The sequence below is a fragment of the Pecten maximus genome, chromosome 6 (genome assembly GCF_902652985.1).
Source record: "Pecten maximus chromosome 6, xPecMax1.1, whole genome shotgun sequence".
Lineage (NCBI taxonomy): Eukaryota > Metazoa > Mollusca > Bivalvia > Pectinida > Pectinidae > Pecten > Pecten maximus.
The window spans coordinates 27,487,616-27,510,626 of NC_047020.1; the positions used below are offsets into that span (position 1 = coordinate 27,487,616).

The 23,011-nt window shown below is 35.9% G+C and overlaps 2 protein-coding genes across 2 annotated transcripts in view; both read left to right on the forward strand.

Annotated features, from left to right (window-relative positions):
• The window catches only part of LOC117329425 (kelch-like protein 26), a 28,461-nt gene extending 16,660 nt beyond the window's left edge, over positions 1 to 11,801 (forward strand). The window contains exons 8-10 of the mRNA XM_033887369.1: positions 6,771 to 6,849; positions 7,859 to 7,965; positions 9,806 to 11,801. Of these exons, the coding sequence (XP_033743260.1) occupies positions 6,771 to 6,849; positions 7,859 to 7,946 (167 nt within the window). The 3' untranslated portion in view covers positions 7,947 to 7,965; positions 9,806 to 11,801. The remainder of the gene's footprint in view (positions 1 to 6,770; positions 6,850 to 7,858; positions 7,966 to 9,805) is intronic.
• A 6,246-nt stretch (positions 11,802 to 18,047) lies between these two features.
• The window catches only part of LOC117329427 (sodium- and chloride-dependent GABA transporter 1-like), a 52,116-nt gene continuing 47,152 nt past the window's right edge, over positions 18,048 to 23,011 (forward strand). Inside the window, exons 1-3 of the mRNA XM_033887371.1 lie at positions 18,048 to 18,247; positions 22,031 to 22,214; positions 22,370 to 22,501. Coding sequence (XP_033743262.1) covers positions 18,185 to 18,247; positions 22,031 to 22,214; positions 22,370 to 22,501 — 379 coding nt within the window. The 5' untranslated portion in view covers positions 18,048 to 18,184. The remainder of the gene's footprint in view (positions 18,248 to 22,030; positions 22,215 to 22,369; positions 22,502 to 23,011) is intronic.

Sequence of the window (23,011 nt, forward strand, 5' to 3'; positions counted from 1 at the left end):
GTACAGTTAGTGATATATCCGATAGAGTTCTGGACGAGAGTACAGTTAGTAATATGTCTGACAGAGTTCTGGACCAGAGTACAGTTAGTAATATGTCTGACAGAGTTCTGGACCAGAGTACAGTTAGTAATATGTCTGATAGAGTTCTGGACGAGAGTACAGTTAGTAATATGTCTGATAGAGTTCTGGACGAGAGTACAGTTAGTGATATGTCTGATAGAGTTCTGGATGAGAGTACAGTTAGTAATATGTCCGATAGAGTTCTGGACGAGAGTACAGTTAGTAATATGTCCGATAGAGTTCTGGACGGGAGTACAGTTAGTAATATGTCTGATTAATTTTCTGGACGGGAGTACAGTTAGTAATATGTCCGATAGACTTCTGGACGAGATTACACTTAGTAATATGTCTGGTAGAGTTCTGGACGAGAGTACAGTTAGTAATATGTCCGATAGAGTTCTGGACGAGAGTACAGTTAGTGATTTGTCCGATAGAGTTCTGGACGAGATTACAGTTAGTAATATGTCCGATAGAGTTCTGGACGAGAGTACAGTTAGTAATATGTCTGATAGAGTTCTGGACGGGAGTACAGTTAGTAATATGTCCGATAGAGTTCTGGACGGGAGTACAGTTAGTAATATGTCCGATAGTGTTCTGGACGAGAGTACAGTTAGTGATATGTCTAATAGAGTTCTGGATGAGAGTACAGTTAGTAATATGTCCGATAGAGTTCTGGACGGGAGTACAGTTAGTAATATGTCCGATAGTGTTCTGGACGAGAGTACAGTTAGTGATATGTCTAATAGAGTTCTGGACGAGAGTACAGTTAGTAATATGTCTGATAGAGTTCTGGACGAGAGTACAGTTAGTAATATGTCCGATAGAGTTCTTGACGAGAGCACAGTTAGTAATATGTCCGATAGAGTTCTGGACGAGATTACAGTTAGAAATATGTCCGGTAGAGTACTGGACGAGAGTACAGTTAGTAATATGTCTGGTAGAGTTCTGGACGGGAGTACAGTTAGTAATATGTCCGATAGTGTTCTGGACGAGAGTACAGTTAGTGATATGTCTAATAGAGTTCTGGATGAGAGTACAGTTAGTAATATGTCTGATAGAGTTCTGGACGGGATACAGTTAGTAATATGTCCGATAGAGTTCTTGACGAGAGCACAGTTAGTAATATGTCCGATAGAGTTCTGGACGAGATTACAGTTAGAAATATGTCCGGTAGAGTACTGGACGAGAGTACAGTTAGTAATATGTCTGGTAGAGTTCTGGACGAGAGTACAGTTAGTAATATGTCTGGTAGAGTTCTGGACGAGAGTACAGTTAGTAATATGTCTGGTAGAGTTCTGGACCAGAGTACAGTTAGTAATATGTCCGATAGTGTTCTGGACAAGAGTACAGTTAGTGATATGTCTAATAGAGTTCTGGACGGGAGTACAGTTAGTAATATGTCCAATAGAGTTCTGGACGGGAGTACAGTTAGTAATATGTCCAATAGAGTTCTGGACGGGAGTACAGTTAGTAATATGTCCGATAGTGTTCTGGACGAGAGTACAGTTAGTGATATGTCCGATAGAGTTCTGGACGAGATTACACTTAGTAATATGTCTGGTAGAGTTCTGGACGAGAGTACAGTTAGTGATATATCCGATAGAGTTCTGGACGAGAGTACAGTTAGTAATATGTCTGACAGAGTTCTGGACCAGAGTACAGTTAGTAATATGTCTGACAGAGTTCTGGACCAGAGTACAGTTAGTAATATGTCTGATAGAGTTCTGGACCAGAGTACAGTTAGTAATATGTCTGATAGAGTTCTGGACGAGAGTACAGTTAGTGATATGTCTGATAGAGTTCTGGACGAGAGTACAGTTAGTAATATGTCCGATAGAGTTCTGGACGAGAGTACAGTTAGTAATATGTCCGATAGAGTTCTGGACGGGAGTACAGTTAGTAATATGTCTGATTAATTTTCTGGACGGGAGTACAGTTAGTAATATGTCCGATAGACTTCTGGACGAGATTACACTTAGTAATATGTCTGGTAGAGTTCTGGACGAGAGTACAGTTAGTAATATGTCCGATAGAGTTCTGGACGAGAGTACAGTTAGTGATTTGTCCGATAGAGTTCTGGACGAGATTACACTTAGTAATATGTCCGATAGAGTTCTGGACGAGAGTACAGTTAGTAATATGTCTGATAGAGTTCTGGACGGGAGTACAGTTAGTAATATGTCCAATAGAGTTCTGGACGGGAGTACAGTTAGTAATATGTCCGATAGTGTTCTGGACGAGAGTACAGTTAGTGATATGTCTAATAGAGTTCTGGATGAGAGTACAGTTAGTAATATGTCCGATAGAGTTCTGGACGGGAGTACAGTTAGTAATATGTCCGATAGAGTTCTGGACGAGAGTACAGTTAGTGATATGTCCGATAGAGTTCTGGATGAGAGTACAGTTAGTAATATGTCTGATAGAGTTCTGGACGAGAGTACAGTTAGTAATATGTCCGATAGAGTTCTTGACGAGAGCACAGTTAGTAATATGTCCGATAGAGTTCTGGACGAGATTACAGTTAGAAATATGTCCGGTAGAGTACTGGACGAGAGTACAGTTAGTAATATGTCTGGTAGAGTTCTGGACGGGAGTACAGTTAGTAATATGTCCGATAGTGTTCTGGACGAGAGTACAGTTAGTGATATGTCTAATAGAGTTCTGGATGAGAGTACAGTTAGTAATATGTCTGATAGAGTTCTGGACGAGAGTACAGTTAGTAATATGTCCGATAGAGTTCTTGACGAGAGCACAGTTAGTAATATGTCCGATAGAGTTCTGGACGAGATTACAGTTAGAAATATGTCCGGTAGAGTTCTGGACGAGAGTACAGTTAGTAATATGTCTGGTAGAGTTCTGGACGAGAGTACAGTTAGTAATATGTCTGGTAGAGTTCTGGACGAGAGTACAGTTAGTAATATGTCTGGTAGAGTTCTGGACGAGAGTACAGTTAGTAATATTCACGATAGAGTTCTGGACGAGAGTACAGTTAGTGATTTGTCCGATAGAGTTCTGGACGAGATTACACTTAGTAATATGTCTGGTAGAGTTCTGGACGAGAGTACAGTTAGTGATATATCCGATAGAGTTCTGGACGAGAGTACAGTTAGTAATATGTCTGACAGAGTTCTGGACCAGAGTACAGTTAGTAATATGTCTGACAGAGTTCTGGACCAGAGTACAGTTAGTAATATGTCTGATAGAGTTCTGGACCAGAGTACAGTTAGTAATATGTCTGATAGAGTTCTGGACGAGAGTACAGTTAGTGATATGTCTGATAGAGTTCTGGATGAGAGTACAGTTAGTAATATGTCCGATAGTGTTCTGGACGAGAGTACAGTTAGTAATATGTCCGATAGAGTTCTGGACGGGAGTACAGTTAGTAATATGTCTGATTAATTTTCTGGACGGGAGTACAGTTAGTAATATGTCCGATAGACTTCTGGACGAGATTACACTTAGTAATATGTCTGGTAGAGTTCTGGACGAGAGTACAGTTAGTAATATGTCCGATAGAGTTCTGGACGAGAGTACAGTTAGTGATTTGTCCGATAGAGTTCTGGACGAGATTACACTTAGTAATATGTCCGATAGAGTTCTGGACGAGAGTACAGTTAGTAATATGTCTGATAGAGTTCTGGACGGGAGTACAGTTAGTAATATGTCCAATAGAGTTCTGGACGGGAGTACAGTTAGTAATATGTCCGATAGTGTTCTGGACGAGAGTACAGTTAGTGATATGTCTAATAGAGTTCTGGATGAGAGTACAGTTAGTAATATGTCTGATAGAGTTCTGGACGGGAGTACAGTTAGTAATATGTCCGATAGTGTTCTGGACGAGAGTACAGTTAGTGATATGTCTAATAGAGTTCTGGATGAGAGTACAGTTAGTAATATGTCTGATAGAGTTCTGGACGAGAGTACAGTTAGTAATATGTCCGATAGAGTTCTTGACGAGAGCACAGTTAGTAATATGTCCGATAGAGTTCTGGACGAGATTACAGTTAGAAATATGTCCGGTAGAGTACTGGACGAGAGTACAGTTAGTAATATGTCTGGTAGAGTTCTGGACGGGAGTACAGTTAGTAATATGTCCGATAGTGTTCTGGACGAGAGTACAGTTAGTGATATGTCTAATAGAGTTCTGGATGAGAGTACAGTTAGTAATATGTCTGATAGAGTTCTGGACGGGATACAGTTAGTAATATGTCCGATAGAGTTCTTGACGAGAGCACAGTTAGTAATATGTCCGATAGAGTTCTGGACGAGATTACAGTTAGAAATATGTCCGGTAGAGTACTGGACGAGAGTACAGTTAGTAATATGTCTGGTAGAGTTCTGGACGAGAGTACAGTTAGTAATATGTCTGGTAGAGTTCTGGACGAGAGTACAGTTAGTAATATGTCTGGTAGAGTTCTGGACCAGAGTACAGTTAGTAATATGTCCGATAGTGTTCTGGACAAGAGTACAGTTAGTGATATGTCTAATAGAGTTCTGGACGGGAGTACAGTTAGTAATATGTCCAATAGAGTTCTGGACGGGAGTACAGTTAGTAATATGTCCAATAGAGTTCTGGACGGGAGTACAGTTAGTAATATGTCCGATAGTGTTCTGGACGAGAGTACAGTTAGTGATATGTCCGATAGAGTTCTGGACGAGATTACACTTAGTAATATGTCTGGTAGAGTTCTGGACGAGAGTACAGTTAGTGATATATCCGATAGAGTTCTGGACGAGAGTACAGTTAGTAATATGTCTGACAGAGTTCTGGACCAGAGTACAGTTAGTAATATGTCTGACAGAGTTCTGGACCAGAGTACAGTTAGTAATATGTCTGATAGAGTTCTGGACCAGAGTACAGTTAGTAATATGTCTGATAGAGTTCTGGACGAGAGTACAGTTAGTGATATGTCCGATAGAGTTCTGGACGAGAGTACAGTTAGTAATATGTCCGATAGTGTTCTGGACGAGAGTACAGTTAGTAATATGTCCGATAGAGTTCTGGACGGGAGTACAGTTAGTAATATGTCTGATTAATTTTCTGGACGGGAGTACAGTTAGTAATATGTCCGATAGACTTCTGGACGAGATTACACTTAGTAATATGTCTGGTAGAGTTCTGGACGAGAGTACAGTTAGTAATATGTCCGATAGAGTTCTGGACGAGAGTACAGTTAGTGATATGTCCGATAGAGTTCTGGACGAGATTACACTTAGTAATATGTCCGATAGAGTTCTGGACGAGAGTACAGTTAGTAATATGTCTGATAGAGTTCTGGACAAGAGTACAGTTAGTAATATGTCCAATAGAGTTCTGGACGGGAGTACAGTTAGTAATATGTCCGATAGAGTTCTGGACGAGAGTACAGTTAGTGATATGTCTAATAGAGTTCTGGATGAGAGTACAGTTAGTAATATGTCCGATAGAGTTCTGGACGGGAGTACAGTTAGTAATATGTCCGATAGTGTTCTGGACGAGAGTACAGTTAGTGATATGTCTAATAGAGTTCTGGATGAGAGTACAGTTAGTAATATGTCTGATAGAGTTCTGGACGAGAGTACAGTTAGTAATATGTCCGATAGAGTTCTTGACGAGAGCACAGTTAGTAATATGTCCGATAGAGTTCTGGACGAGATTACAGTTAGAAATATGTCCGGTAGAGTACTGGACGAGAGTACAGTTAGTAATATGTCTGGTAGAGTTCTGGACGGGAGTACAGTTAGTAATATGTCCGATAGTGTTCTGGACGAGAGTACAGTTAGTGATATGTCTAATAGAGTTCTGGATGAGAGTACAGTTAGTAATATGTCTGATAGAGTTCTGGACGAGAGTACAGTTAGTAATATGTCCGATAGAGTTCTTGACGAGAGCACAGTTAGTAATATGTCCGATAGAGTTCTGGACGAGATTACAGTTAGAAATATGTCCGGTAGAGTACTGGACGAGAGTACAGTTAGTAATATGTCTGGTAGAGTTCTGGACGAGAGTACAGTTAGTAATATGTCTGGTAGAGTTCTGGACGAGAGTACAGTTAGTAATATGTCCAATAGAGTTCTGGACCAGTTGATTCTATTCTAGATTTGACTCGCATTAGAGCTAAAATCTTTTTTGTGTGTGGAAAAAAAATAAAGGTCACTCTCAGCATTATTCTGAGAGAGCAAATAATATTCAGTAATGATAGGATTCTATACCAGTTTAAACTTCTAGATGTGATTTTCAGGCAAGCTGAAAACCTCCATCATCAGACTTTCATCATTGTGGGGCTAATTCTGACTTACACAGTGAAATGAGGGTCTCTGATGATGTATTTAAAAAAGAAAATGTTTCTGTGGGAAAAACATATAGATTGCTGTCTTCAGATTATTCTTAGAGAAAAAATTAAAATCAGCAATTTTATATCTAATTGAATTCTGGAAAAGTTTCAATGATTCTAGATTTGACTTCAGCTTAAACCTGTCATTACCAGATTTTGCCACTGTAAAGGTTCTATTTGAGTTAAACAGTTGAATGGGGTAGTTCTTGTGTATTTCATAAAAAGAAAGGAATAAAAGAAAAATCTGTTGTAAAAATATTTTCCACTTCTGATCAGGAAGGTATATATAGACGCTTTAAGGTTGATTGTCCTACAAGAGTCCACAACAAGTTTAATGTAGTGTTTGTTTGTCCTATTTATCTTGTTTATTATGTGTTATGTTCGTGGATTTTCCAGGGCTAGGCCTCTGTGCAGTGACGGTCAAGTTTGCCAAGAAGGGACCAGGTGATGACTATGTAAAGGCCTTCACTGAGACGTAAGTCCACGTACATCACCGGGGCCTTTTTCATTTATCGTGGTTGGGTCAGAGTCGTTCGTTCATGAAATTAATTAAATTGTTATTTTCAGACAAGCCATAACAAAGAATTTCCAGGCCTGCATAAACATCTGAGGGCCTGTCAAGATTTATGCATGAAATATTACATTTGAAAACAGACGAACCAGTTCGTCTACATAAACAAACGGGCCCCTGATAATATCCCTTTGAGCAAGGGGAAGTAACAACAGAAAACAAAAATACCTGGTAAAATAAAAAGTAATTATAACAATTGAGATACCTTTCAGAAAGAGTATATTTCATTTCCTTCACTGATTTTTGATTATTTATTTTTTGAACAGCATTTATTTTACACAGACGGGGTGGCCAAACAATGTTGTTTTAGATACAATGTATAAAAATGGGTCCTTCATCAGTCCAGTCATCCATTTATTAATGTACTGCCAGAACTTTCAACAATTTATCTCATCAAGTCTGTAAGATATCTTTGGTAAAATTGATTTTTGAAATGCATTGTTTATGTTTTCAATTTATGTTTGTCTATGTTGAAATTTTAATTTTTTAAATTTTTTTTTTAATTAGATAAACAAATTAACAAAGTTAATAATTTCACTGTTCACTATAACTCGTCAAAACAGTATATGTTTTAGTTGTCTTATCATTGCTATTTGGATTTTTTATTTGCCATATTTTCCATCAATAAAATAATCCATCTCAAGTATACATATGAACATCATCAATATCTTCCTAAAGAAGGGAGATACTCAGTTCAATATTTGAGGAAATTAAAGGAATAACAAAAATAAGAACATCATTACAGTAATGTTTTTAGTCATTCTCAATAACATGCTAAAACATGATATTAAACCTATGTTGTATCATTCTAAGCAAAATTATACATATGTATGGGGAATGTGTTTTGAAGGTTTTAGGTAGCATACTAGAGAAAAAACTATTCCTATTAATTTTTCTGTCTGTATGTGTACAGGGAAGCGGCATCCAATGTATGTATGGTAGACGCAGGCCATACAGAGGACTCTGACGACACTGACGACTCCGAATTCTTTCTCCTATGATTACATGCAATACTTACATGTAAGTAGTGGTGATATTGATGTTGCCGACAACGTGAAGGAAATTTTAAGTATTGACTTAGGATCCCTCAAATTATTGTTTGATGTGTAGCAGAACTAGACTGGGTCAATCATCGGTGACCAGGTAGCTCAATTGGTAGAGCATCCAGCTAGTGTTCGGAGGTCCCGGGTTCGAACCCTGGTCTAACCGCTACATTTTCTCCTCTCCTGTTACAGATGTTAGCCTATAATTCTTTTCTGTACTGTATCCAGCCTTTACAATTTTCACATTCAGATTCTGCTGTGTTATGTAAAAGTTTGTTATGGTAGTAGATATAGCGTAAATAAACTTGTGTATGTTTTATTAAATGCAGAGTCTACGATGTTGCCTCAGGAAAACTTAATTTGATTTAATCAATATAGCTGTATAAAGCAGGGCTCAAAGTGGCACCTATTTTAGTGGCCATGACACCTTAAAATCACCATTGGTGACCAGTTATTGACCTATAAGGTGCCAGGATTGCCACTAAAAAAATTGTGTAAATTTGCGATTTGGTTAATCTTTCAAAGGTTGCAGTCAATGCTAAAAAGATGTTCACAATTAAAATAGTTACAGAGATGTTATACTCATCTAAAGAATTAAAAGAGAGTTTTTTTCCAAATTTATGACAACTAAGCCAGGTGTCTAACTTTTCCAATTTGCCTAGATTTTATGACTTGGTAGTCAAATAGGCCATCTGGTAAAAATATCTACTTTGAGCCCTGTAAAGTGTAGGAGAATAAAAATGGTATGAAACTTTTTTTATCTTAAAAAACTGCAGTAATCCCTCGACCTATCGCCACTCGATAATACCGCCACCCTCGCATACCGCCACCTTGTCCCCTAGAAGGATTTTTGCACTCTTTAATTCCCCCGTTAAGTCTGCCACCCTCGCATACCGCCATCCGCCATATTCTTTCAAGAACAAATGTGCCGAATCACTGTATATTTCCCTCGATTTCACCGCCATGTTTTTATCGCCGTGGAACTCTTTAGTGTTCTATTTTTAGATACTGATACTTCCCCATTCAAGCACAGGTGAAGTTATGCTTCAGTGATTCTATTCGCTGATCGAATCGTCATCAGTATTGACAAGAGGAATGTTTGTTTTGTAATAAAACAAGTTATGAATTCTAATCGCATTGTGTATGTGTTCTTTGTTTCTGAGTTTCGGCAGCTATAGAAACGACAATGCGATTTCTAGAAACGTCGGACAAAACAACAGAATTAGAAATAGACTCTTGCAGAATGATTTCAAATAAAATATCGGAAATTATCACAGACAATATGCGACAAAAGCATATCAGTGATGTTTTAAACAAACTACAAAAACAATAACCATGTTTAGACACTTTTACTGTTCAGTACCTGAAATTGAAATGTTTGTGTTTTCTGATTTGATCACAATAAAAGACATTGGATTCCTACATTTTTGTTTTTGTCAAATTCGATACTACCGCCACCCTCTTTATACCGCCAATTACAACAAGAACAAAAGGTGGCGGTATAACGAGGGTAGACTGTATTACATTATAATTATTTGGCAGAAACAGTTGTCAATATCTTCTTAAGTATAATTCTGACACTGAAAACAAAAAGTAATATTCTAAAATTAATTTATTCAGCTTGAGTCGTTTCCCTGAAAACTTGAAATAAACAATGTATTTTTTATATGAGCATTGTAGACACCACCCACCCCCCTGTGAATTTAAAGAAAACTGCTTTGTAGAAGAAAGTAAGATTTTGTTCCTTTAAAATGCAATCTTATGGTTATAATTAACTGTATCGTAAGGTCCTTAATATTGAATTCTATTTGTTTAAGACCTCCAACGCTCTATCTCCACTGGAATGAAAGCCGGAATTTTACATGAGCTGGAAGCTTCTGAATCTGAAGAGTGGACCGGCAACTTGTTAGGCTTAAGAGGAGCTTATAAGAAAGTCATTACAAGAAAAGACTTGTGTTAAATGGGTAAATAAAAACAGGATGATGAAGATGAAAAATAATGAGTGTTACAGATATTTGATTGTGTATGTGTGTTGTGTCTTGTTAACATCAGTACAAAGGCTGTGTAAACTGGAGAGATTAACTCATAGTTATTTCTGAATTTATTATGAATGTCAATCACATTGAAAATGATGAAATGGTGTAATTGCTAAATAATGTATGGAGTTTTTGTAGTTAATATTATTACCACAATTTATTCATTGAGTGAATTCGATTATGTAAACCTATGTTCATTTTAAATGTAAAAGGTATTTCTGATTATATAATGTAACAGGTAAAAAGACTGATTAATTTTAGAAGCAAACAAAATTTTGAAAAGGGAATCGGAATGTTAATGTGGTGTAAACAATATTTCTTGTCTGCATTTTATTTTCGACATTGTAACAAAAACATGACACAAAGGGGAGGTAATTATATAAATATGCCACTTGTATTCATCACTTTTATTCATCACAGCTCTAATATTGTTACCAGATGGCCTAGATTTGTTTGTTTGTGGAAGAATAAGTGGTCTGACTGTGTATCTTGAATATAAAGACAAGGCTTACATTTACTGATACTATCAGATAGGTTTGTACTGATTACCTCCCCTAATTTGAATTTTTTTTTTTAATTCAAGGGTATTCTGACATAAACACCATTGAATCTGACTCTATGTTGTCTTAGGTTGAAGCTGCTAATAGCCAGCTAGAGGCATGACCATATTGATAACAATGTTGTTTTTAACTAAAATGAAATTCCTCTTGACTAGGAATTTGTTCTTGTTGACAAATAACCCTATTGTTGAGCTACAAATTTTTACTGTATGCAAACTAGAGTTTTGTTGATATTGGCGGTGATATTAATTATTATACTCTCAAGGTCCATCCGATGTGTTCTTTTTTAAAAATGAGCCAGTATATCAAAATGAAGCATAATAATGAAATCAGGTACATGTACAGGTAAATCAGTTCAGTTTCTCAAGAAGTGTAAAAATTATTGATAATTTCTTTTGAGATCTCATTTGTTGTCAGTGTGTTGATACCCTGGGGCCTGTTCATTTTTGCGGTTGCTTGGTCAATTTTCAATTGTAACATTTCAGACATAAATCTTGACAGACCTGTAGACATTAATATAGGCCTTGAAAGTCTTTGTCAAAGCCCGTCCAAAAGGAACATAATATTTCATAAATGCCCAACTCTGCTCCAGCCGGTCCAACCATTTGTACCACGATAAACATAAACAGCCCTTGATAAGATGGTGAAGATAGTCCATTGAATGGTTATACACAGAACTATAAAGTAGATATAGTGTGGAGCGTTTTATAGTTGGTAATGCTACATACACATCAAAGTTTATGAATAAGGATTCTTATCGATTCATCTAATGCTGTGTAAAGTTTTCGCTGTATGTGTTGAAATCATATTATCAATGTCGTACACACTAAATATGATTATTGTAATACCCACAAGCCTTCTATTACCCAAGAGATTAATGAGTTGACTCACATAATTATCTGTAATATACTATAGGAAGATCTATAGTGTAAAATCCCTAATAAAAGATGTTCTATACACAATGATTACCTTACATTGTATTTTAAAATCATATTTATTTTATAGCAATTATAAACTATGTTTTATCATCTTCCGTTCATCACTCTTGTTGTCGTAATGTGGGAGGAAACTGGAGTACCCAGACACCGTACCTTTTAACGTCCAATCAGAATCAAACTCTGACTGTGTTGGCTTCAGGGCTAACTCTTTCTGTATATCAGTGTAATAATGTGTTTATGAGAGATATGATATAGTGCACATGCTACTAATTGACACAGGAAGTTTATTACATAAAATTAACTTAAAGTATATTATCTTATTGCACTGTGAAAAAATGACTAAGGACTCCAGAGGGGGATCGACTCACACTGCACCGTGAGTACAGATGGCACACGAACAGACATCGGTATCCCAGGTGCGGAGCAGTCTCCGAAAAGACTCAACTAATCTTAGCTGATTTGGCAAGCTGTTCCACACCTGGGAGGCTGCAAACCGAAAAGATCTCTTCCCATAAGTGGAGGTGTCCACCTTAGGAATCCTTACCAGATTATCCTGTCTAAGATTGTTAAAAACTTCTCTCCTCTTAATAAGACCTTGTAAAATAGATGGTGACATACCATTTAAAATCTTAAAAACCTCAGAGGCCATATATTTGATACACGTCACATGTAAAAAATCAAGTTTGAATCTTCTTAAAATATCAGAAACTGGGGAAACATAGTCATTTTCAATAAAACGAAGAGCATGCTCTTGTACTTTCTCCATTTTCCTAGTGTTTGTAAGAGTACAAAAGTGCAGACAATAATTAAAATTTGATAGTATAAAAGACTTAAAAAAGATGTATACTTAGTATTTACTTGTATGTGTATATTTACTGAATTTGTGCCAAGTTCCTGTATTATTTGCTTTGGATGAAATCATGTGTATATGAAATGAATTGTTGTCTTTTTGAAAGTAAGAATCTTGTTATATTGTGAAAACATTTATTTTCATTGGTAAATTTTAGGTTTTAGATGTACATTGTTTATGTAGTTTTAACAGAAATTTTAAGTTTTGTTTTACTATAATTTTAACTGTACAGTTATTTGTACCCTGACTTGTGATTCAGAACATTGTAGTCAGCATTGTAGTTAGTGTACAAATCTGGAATTTTAAATAAATACAAATGTACATTAATTTTCTATTGATGTCGACTTGGTTTTTCATAAAACATTGAAATAATGTTTAAAGGGTAGTTTACAATTCATAGCTGTTTTTCTCCAGAGATAGGACTGCATGGCAAACAAAGGAGGGAGTACAAGCTATATTGGGTATTCTTTAGGACATGAAATGGCCACGACTTTATTGTCCATCTATGTCTTAAACATCTCCATTTGTGTTTCTAAAAGAGCAAATGCTATTCCTGCTAAACTTTGATCGATTGAGCTTCTGAAAATTACTTCATTCTCTTAAGAATCCCTTGGAAATTAGAAATAAACTTTGATATCCAAGTTAAAATATTCCTAATTTGAATTAAGACTTTTAGAAAAGAGGAAAAGAGCACATATAATTTTTTTTTTTTTTTAATTTCAGTTGTCAAAACTGCAAATGAAGTTTTCAGAATTAATCATTTTATCCTTAAAAATATGCTACTTTAACCATATACATCTGGGTTTTCCTCCCACCCCTCGCATGCATCCATCTGGGCCAACAAGGGTGATTAATATAAGTTGATATAACTTGTTTCACAATTGTTGCAAAATAAATAAAGATTTCAAAAATCTGATAAGGGGTTAGTCGGCCCATATCATTTTTTTAAAAGGCTGATAAAACATACCTTCAGATTAGAGACCATGTAGTGCCTGACATAAATAGGGGACATGTAGTGCCTGATATAAATAGGGGAGACCTATCGCCAGGTAACAACCTCAATCTAGTTACCATCGTCAGACAGGAAAGACAGCATGCATGGTGTAATGGTAGAACAAACGAAATCAAAGTTTCCAGTTTGTTTTATTGATTTCAAAACAATTACAACTGAGAATGGTGCCAAGGTATATCATAATCATTACTTCATCATGTTGCATCCCTCTTTTTCACAAGTACACCTAATTTCCACACACAAATGTACACACAATGCAGCCATTTTTAGCTCCTCGGGGTAACGTCCAGGGAACCCACTGCGGTCCCTTAAGAAAGTCTCCATGAACACTTAAAGTTTAAAAGACTTTTGAGGCTGTGTAGTTAGAGTGGTCAGATTTGCAAAAATACAGCTAAACAACTTCCCCTGAAGAACTGGAAGTCCTTGAGTCATGATACATACCATACTAGCCAGGCTGCTGTGATTGGATGCTATTTTTAAAATTCCAAAAAGAAGTTATCTCAACTTGTCCTCAGTGAGATGATTTAGAGGTGCATCACCAACGCCTTTTCTGAGAGAGATGAGAAGTCGAAATGTAGAATTGGTGTCCAAAGTTTTTGGTGATTAACATATTTACGCAACATCTTATTGAATCAGCCTGATAAATCTGAAGCTATGACTGACAATGTGGTATTAGTGTTCCGTTGTAGAAGTAGACACTCTGTATAACAGGGACCTGGTAAAAAAACACTCACGGTATGATATACACTTTGTGCTGTTGATGTACGTAATATGTGTAATATTGCATCCATATTAGATGTTTATGTCAGGGTATCGGGCCGACCATCACTGCGCCATATGAAACTTTTTTTTCATGGACCGTGGGTTGGGGATTCGTATCAGGTCCCTGTGCTCTCTATTATATAGTTTCTTGGTCATAGCTAGATCTTCTGCAGAGGATATTGGAAAGATATTTCAGTCCCTGAGAAGACAACGGTAGCGGGGAAGCTATGATTGTTTTAATGAGCATCATGGAGCGGATCAGGGACTTGATGGGTCAAGGCACAGATTTCAAAAAAAAAAAATCTTAATTCATTTTAACTCTAGCTTCTAGCTTGTACTTTGAGCGTGGTTTCTGATGACGAAAAATTCTTCAACATCTAGTTACCCAAACAATATTTGGACTGAATATCCCTTTTTATTATCATTACACGGCATTAGCTAATGTAAAAAATTTTAAAAAGCTTCGTAGCCGACGACAACTAATTATGATCGATCAAAACAAGAAAATGCTGTTATCATTTTTTATACAATATCAAAGTTACAATCATCATATGATTACCTCCAAAAGTGATTCTCAATAAGCTATAATTCCTGTGATATAATCTTTTTACTTAACTTGTAACCAGGGCACTGACAGGTATGCAAAAATAAATATCATCAAGAATTCATATGCCAGTATCGTTTTGGTTGGCGTTTGACATAAATTGGACTTTTTAAAGATAATCGCAAGGTTGCAAAACACACACACACACACACCCACACACACACACGCACACACACACACACACACACATATATATGTATATATTATACATACTGTACATGTACTATGATGTGACTATTGTGTCCATCCACATCCATATTTGCTGAGCATATGGAAATGAAATACCCTATAAAACTAATTTGTTTTCATTGTTTTTTATTGTTAGATTTTTACTTCTGACCTAGACCTTTGACCAGTGGACTGTTTAATTCCGACCAACTTTGCTTCATTCATGTCATAACAAAATGTTCATAAGTGAAAAAATGCAAAAACAAACAAACAAACAAAAATAGAAAGAAAAGAGAATATAACCCAGTGAGCTTGACAAACATACTTGTAACTATATTTTCTTATAAACTTTTACACAACCTCTTTTTCTTCTTCTTCTTTACAGTTCATCAGACCTCCTTGGCATAGAAGACTGCCTAGAAAGCGTTTAACTTGAGGAATTTAATAAAATCAAAATGTAGACATTAAAGATCATGATAGAAAATGTGTTTATTATTTCAATGTTCAGTGTTTTAATATAAGTATAAAACAAATACATGTATAAGGAAAACAACACTTCAAGATAAAACACATTTTAAAGTACATGAGACGGTTTTTGCTAAAATGAGGACTCGAGAAGAAGTTTTTATGGACTATTTTTCAGTGTCTAAATTGTAATACTGTTACTATGGCATATCTCGGACAATAAAAAAATATAATGAACGACATGCATGTTGGTTCGTCCGTGGCCGTAATATTTTGTTTTGAAGTGTTTAACCCGATAGTATGATCTCAAAATGAACTGACCATGTCAACTTGAATCACCAAGGGGGGTGGGGGGGGATACTCGGCATGGCATATGACACCTCGGCAGGTGTACTACACAGTGACAAGCGTGACAACTCCCGGGCCTTAGGGCACCCGTAATACACAGACAAAAGCGTGACGACTACTCCTACCCCCAGGCCTTAGGGTGCACGTTATACTACACAGGCACGGGATTTGATAGTTGAAATTATAAGCATACAGATCACACACATTCGGAGGAAGAAGAGACACAAGATAGTTTGGTGAATTACATGCTATAAAAAGACTTGAGTTTTCTAATCTTTCTACATTCGTTTAATGATTGCTATTTCAACTCCTGATGTAGTCGTAATCAATTGTAAAAATGGGTAAACCTGTAATAATTCTGGTGGCTCCATACCTGTATGTTTTCAATAGTGTCTCTGTCTTCTCCTCATCCGTACATACTCAAAAAACAAACAAACAAAAATCTGTAGATTTTTCCTATTTAGAATATCTCTTAGTTTTCTAAGAATTGATAAATATTTCTAAGGCTTACTTACAATGCTGTTAATATGGACACTCCATTTTGCATCCTCGCTAATATAACTTAGTAGGTCCTTAATGCTTGTGATAATTGACTGTCGGAATCGACATTCTATAAATCAAATTCGGGTTCATAAGGTCAGATACGAGATTAATAATGATTCAGTTTTAGATGGATTTAAATACATTGACCGGGGCCATTTGTTTTAGCTATTCTAAATCAAAATTAATTTCATAAATGGCTCTAATTCTGTCAAACTTTCTGTTGAATGTCCTAATGCATTATTATTAGCAAATAGTCTAGCAACTGATAGTCAAAAATCAGAAATTTTATTTATACACGTGAGAAATAACAGCTGGCCCTAAAACTGAACCCTGAGGAACCACAGCTTTAAGAACTCTTCCAGAAGAAGTACACTTTTTCATAACAACTGGGGTTTTTTTTCCAGAGAGGTATTTTTTAAACCATTTAAATAAATTTTCCTAAATTCGTATTTTTTCCCATTTTAAAAATTAATTCTCTGTATCAAACACGATCGAAAGCTTATGAAAAATCGCAAAATATAATCGCAGTGTGTTCTTTGTTTTATTAAGCTTAGTTTTTGTGATAAACCTCTAATAGCTGCTGATGAGTGGTTCGGTAGAGAACCAGACTTCAATTTAATTATATATATTACCTTCAAAAACTTTCCGATACAGGTCAATAAGGGATTTGGTCTGTAGTTTTCAGGAAGCTCAGAGTATAACATGAGCAAGTTTCCAATATGCATGAAATCGACATAAATTAAGAGACCCGTTAAATAAAATCGACAGGGGTACAGCAATCTTATTTCCAGCAAGTTTTAACATTTCGTGGCTTATTCTGTCTGGGCCTGAAGTTTGTTTACTTCAAAAATTTGGATGATATCTGTTACATTTTGGGGAGTGACATTAAAGACGTATATATATATATGTCTCTGGTGACATGTATAACTCACCAATACTATACTCCGTTCGCACGTTGATGGGTATAATCAGGGACATCTATTATACGTCCCTGGAATAATTAACCTGTTAGACCTGTAAGGACGTACATTGTATTAACTTACTAAACTATATAAGGTATCGGACACAGTAGTATTTGAGCAAGGACCATGGGCTACCATTGAACTTGATAAAATCTCGTCCAACGGAAACCCGTAGTAGGTTATAATATGATTGGTTATGTTTCGGATATAGATTTATCAATCTATGCCAGCAGAGACACATAAATGTCTCTGATGCCAGTTTCATTGCAAAAGACGTAAAATCCAAATTTATATGTCCGGATTCGATCCGCTCGTATAAAACAAAAGCCCAGATAAAATATGTTTAAACGACAGAAGCAAATAAAACACATTATTTCCGTATAGATATAGTAACATTGAAATACAGGAGGAAGTTTATACTATTAGAATGTCTCTGATTCGAGCGGGAAGTTTTAATGGACATATGGGGAGTCAGATTGTGAATAGTCGAGTATCACTTCTTCCGTTTGTTCGTATTTAAAATGTATTGTACTAGTCGCTATAGATATAGTCTAAAATTCCATGTTTGTATACCAATACTAGGAAAATTGGAAATAACACCGTAAATAACAACACGCAAACTCAGACAGATAAGACGTACAGTGATGTAGATCTAGTTCCTACTTATATATCGCGAATTAAATGGATTTGCTGTTTACACGTTCCAACAAAAGGGATTGGACTGTAATGTGGTTGTTTTGAACAAAAACTTGTCTCAGTACGTGTTTGTATTGTTATTTGCCCCAGTACTGGACATACACACATTGTATATAATTAATCTAATGACACTCCCCCTATTGTGAACGGCCGGCGGCTCTGTGGAAAATACCCGCTCACCACGTGGTCGGTTCGCGCCGATCGATCAAATCTCATCATTCTCCGGGAACTCGTTAACAAAGACGCACGTTCATGATGAGCAAAATGTCAGAGGAAAACCAAGTGGTGATGACTAAGTTTATATCCGAAAAGGAGGTAAGATTTACAAATCATCTAATCTAAAATTATATGGTTTGTACGTGTATTATCAGTGACGTAATTGAATTGTTACGTTTTCACCTTTCAGAAAAATACATCATGAAATGGCTTTATCAGATTTTCAAGGTATCGGTTTGACCAGAGACCTATATACTAGTATATTGGTTTGACAGATTGTGAATATCATACTAATTTTTATGTGGCTATTAACATGTTATAATACGATAATAGGAGTGGCGAAATTCATAAAGATATACAAAATGTAAATTGAAAATCACAGAATTAATCAAAAAGAACATATTTGTTTGTGATACTCATCAATGGCCATATGGTTGTGAGATGATTCTATGGGTTTTAACAGAGGGTAACTTGCTTTAACAGCCCATCAACACTTTAACAGGTCAATATAGGGTCATAAATGGTAAGCAAAAGATATATCAAACAGAGCAACCATCAAACAAACGAAACATGTAAAAATATGTTGGTACACACACATATATGTATTTCAAAAAGATAAATGTGGCTTTGGTTAGTTAATTCTATGTATCAGATTTTAAAATATTTATTCATTTTCTTCAATGCTGTAATTTTCTTTTAATTCATTGTCTGTGTTTGACAAAGTGATATGAACATAGATCAGTTTTATAAAAGTGTAACGCTCTTTAACTCTGTATTAAGACACAATTAGTTAAATCAGCTATTTAAAGACTTTTTTTGCACCGAAGAAAGTAATTAATGTTAGATAATGATATTGGTTAGAGTTTTGAGGACAATGTAATTTGTATTTAACTTCACATGTAAAGGTATACAAATGGATGTTAATGATATTATACAATTAAAAAAATAACTGTTTTAGATTACATGGTATATCGTATAACAAAATCTTGATGTTTGTATAGACTGAGTGCAGATTTAGGTCAAAGAGTATGTTTTGAAACATGTCATGGAAAGAAGCTAACTCGTGAATCACATCTATTACATTCCTATACAAAATATCTGTGAAAAGATGGATAAATTCTTATCGTCTTGACACCCCTCCCCTACCAGGTAGTCATGACACCCCCCCCCCCCTCCCTCCCAACACACAGACACCACTCCTCATGCCTACATTATCTACAGGTATCTATATAATCCCCATATCTGTTTATCAGAACACTGACACATGTGAACACAGCTCTGTATAATCCCCTTACTGGGGAGTGGTCTACAAGTACCAGCACTATACCCTATAATTGTTCATGTGTGTAGTCGGAAGGGCCCATGGAGGAAATAGAGATTTATAAACTTAGATTTAAAGTATTTAATACTGATGTAGGGCTTTTTCTCACTCGTTTGGGAAAGGGCCTTTTTGTCTCATTTTGGGAAGAAAATTGGTGAATAGGGAAAGATTTTTTCAGCAGTAAACTGCAAATTTGGGAATTTGGCATAAATATGAAATAATTTCAATTGGGAATATTAATGGGGCCCATTAATGGCCACAAAAAGGCTCCCAGAAAAAGCCCTGTTGATGACTGTTTGATGTTGACTTGATTCGAAACCTTCATTTAAAATCAAGGTTATTATCCCCTCGCAACGAAAGTCGGGGAGGGGATATAGCGTTCCGTTCGTACGGAAGTACGTATGTTCACTTTTTGTCAGCGCTCTTGCGACTTGATTTTTTGAACGGATTCTGAACAAACTTCATATATGCGTCCAGCATGGGAAACTTTGAACAAGTTTGTGTTTCAGGGTGCCAAGGTCAAGGTCACCGTTACTATTTATAGAAAATCTTTGTCAGCACACTTGCAACTTCATTTCTGAACGGATCCTGACCAAACTTCATATATGGGTCCAGCATGGGAATACCTCGAACGAGTTCGTGTTTCAGGGTGTCAAGGTTAAGGTCACCGTTACTATTTGTAGAAAATCTTTGTCATTTTTGAATGGATCCTGACCATAATTATAATAACTATCAGGAAATGAAGTTGCTAGTGTGATGCGTAACCAGATACTGTTGAATGCATAACAATATAGACCATATTTATCTGGCAATGAGCCCATGCCTGATAATAAGCCCATCCATGTCTATTGCAGTTCAGTGCAAATGATAACTGATGTTATTTCAATGTCCTGCAATAACCCCACCCCCCATTTTGCGACAGAGTTCATGTGTTAGCACGCGAGGGGATTTGTATCGTTTGCGATGCCTTGTTATATTTGTGAATTTTTCAATTTGTACTTGTACTTTAAGTAAAACTTACTGTAAAGTGTTAACATTGTATTCAAGATTTTAAAACTATTTTCAAGGATAGAATAAAAGTAGCATAATAGATATTAAAATCAAAATAGAAAAAAGAATCACTATTTCAGCAAAAAATATATCCTTTTGATTCTTTCATATATAGTACATGTGTGTGCGTTCATCAATTAATTCACTTCCTGAGATACGCATTATTTCATACAAGGTCATCAAAGTTAAAGTAGGGCTGTGTTTCAGAAGTTAGATTAGGTACAGTAGGTCAATGTGACCCATATTTTGATCTTCATAAGGTAGAAATGGTAGTAAGTATATCATATAATCTATTGTACTATAAAGAGTATTTTCATAAAGGATTTTCATGATTTGTGTGTTTTGGTATATCATACAGACAGTCTCACTTGCAGAAAAAAATAAAAACTTTGTTTCTGCATCTTCGAGTGATGGTTTGTTGCATACCAGAAATAGGTCATTTTATGACATTTTATCTTCAGAAGGCAAATCTGAGGAGTACAATATATTTCAATTGTACTTGTATGTCTTTTAAGGACAGGTGTTCTCAGTTTCTGACATGTACATGCATCATGCTAACAGTATATTTCTGTGACATATATTTCGACCTACACAAAAATTATCAAATGTTTCATTAGCATAACATCCCATTCTACTTTGGAAAGATACAAAAATCAGAGAAAAAAATATAAAAATAAAAGGTGGTTCAAACCTAAAAGTGAATATAATTAGCATTCTAATGTAGAAAAGCTGCACCAAATTATCATGATATGAAATATTAATGCATTGAATTTGTTGTGAGTAATAACTTTGAAAGGTATTATGCAATTGATTACTTTAAGAAATACCATTGTGGTGAAAAAGAGATAAGTAACTAATATTCTTTGTAAAGGGAGATACTTTGAACAAGGTTACTGTTTACTACAAATAGATAAGAATCCCTGTTTTGAGCTCTAAATTTTTTGCAAAAACTGAAAATTTAAACTTAAAAAAAGGCCTTGATAGTATATGTATAGGGTATTGAATTTTGGCAGGGACTACAATATTCAATGCAGGCGTGATGTACATGATACTTAAACCAGATTACTAAATAACAATCAGGATACTGAATTTGGCTTTGTGTCCAATTCTAATGCAGTTCAATTTTTAAAATCCTGTAACCATCAAATTTGATCAGAGTATTATGGTTTTGAATTATTTTTACTCGTCTGTTATGTTTTCGGAGCAGCATATTGAATTGACTATTTTTGAAAGAGTTATTGCCCTTTAATTCAGTTACAAAATGTTTTCAGAGAACTTGCCTAGTTCAGTTTTTCTCTAATCTCCATGAAATTTGGACAGCTGTGTAATCATGATATGAGGTCTTGATTTCCTTAGCAGCATTTTGATTTGCCAACTTTTGTTTTAAAATATTGTTTATTTCTGTATTTCAAACATCTATTCATGATCTTTCAATGTTTTAATCTTGTCACTGTCAGATCTCTGACTTTTTTAAACTGATCTTTATGAAACATATTTCTGTAATATTTCAGAAAGCATTAGAAACCCCCACTGACTCTTCTGTGGTGAGTAGCTGTTCCACTGTGTACAGTGGAGATGAGACTTCCCGTGGGAACTGGTCTGGCCGTATGGACTTTCTGCTGTCCTGTGTCGGCTTTGCTGTCGGACTTGGAAATATCTGGAGATTTCCTTACTTATGCTATAAGAGTGGAGGAGGTTTGTACACAAGTTTTTTGTTTCACTTCATTCATGTACCAGTATAATCACTGGGGAAAAGTCCAGCAGCGGACCACCGATATTGTGTGCCTCTTTCACTTTCGTTAGTTTATTCTGTCCTTGTTTGTCTAAGGCAATGTTTAGTTATCCTACAGGTGCCTTCCTGATCCCCTATGTAATATTCCTGGCCCTTTGTGGAATTCCTCTGTTCTTCCTAGAGGTCTCCTATGGACAATTTGCCAGTCTCAGTCCTATCACAGTATGGAGGATTTGTCCTTTGTTCAAAGGTAAGTGAATGAGAATCACTGATGTGGTCAGTACTGGTCAGTGGTCAGGCCTAGCTTATGACGTCAGAGTGCTGGTGTATGATGTTTGACAGTTTTTATTGCTACCAATTTGACATGAAATATAAACCTGTATGTAACTTTAGCAGAGTTTGTACTGTCAACTATCATGAGCTCTATTATTTCAGAAGTACCTCTGGACTTATACACCTGATGATGAAATTTCATAGCCAGCTAATCAGATTAGCTCACATAATTAACCTTTGTGAGTTAAATATTATGCACTGTTTTGATTGGTTACTGAGGTATCCTCGTTAATCCTTATACTCACCATGACATGTGTATCACGTATGCTGAATACCGTAAATGTCATTCTTAAATCTAACTGATGAGCTTTGCTGTGTGTTTGACTTTTCACTGTCTTTGTCCTCGGTTGATGTCTTGTGTTATATCATTAGGCCTACCAAGTCACTGGACTGGTCTAGTGTGATGTCGTGTGTTATATCATTAGGT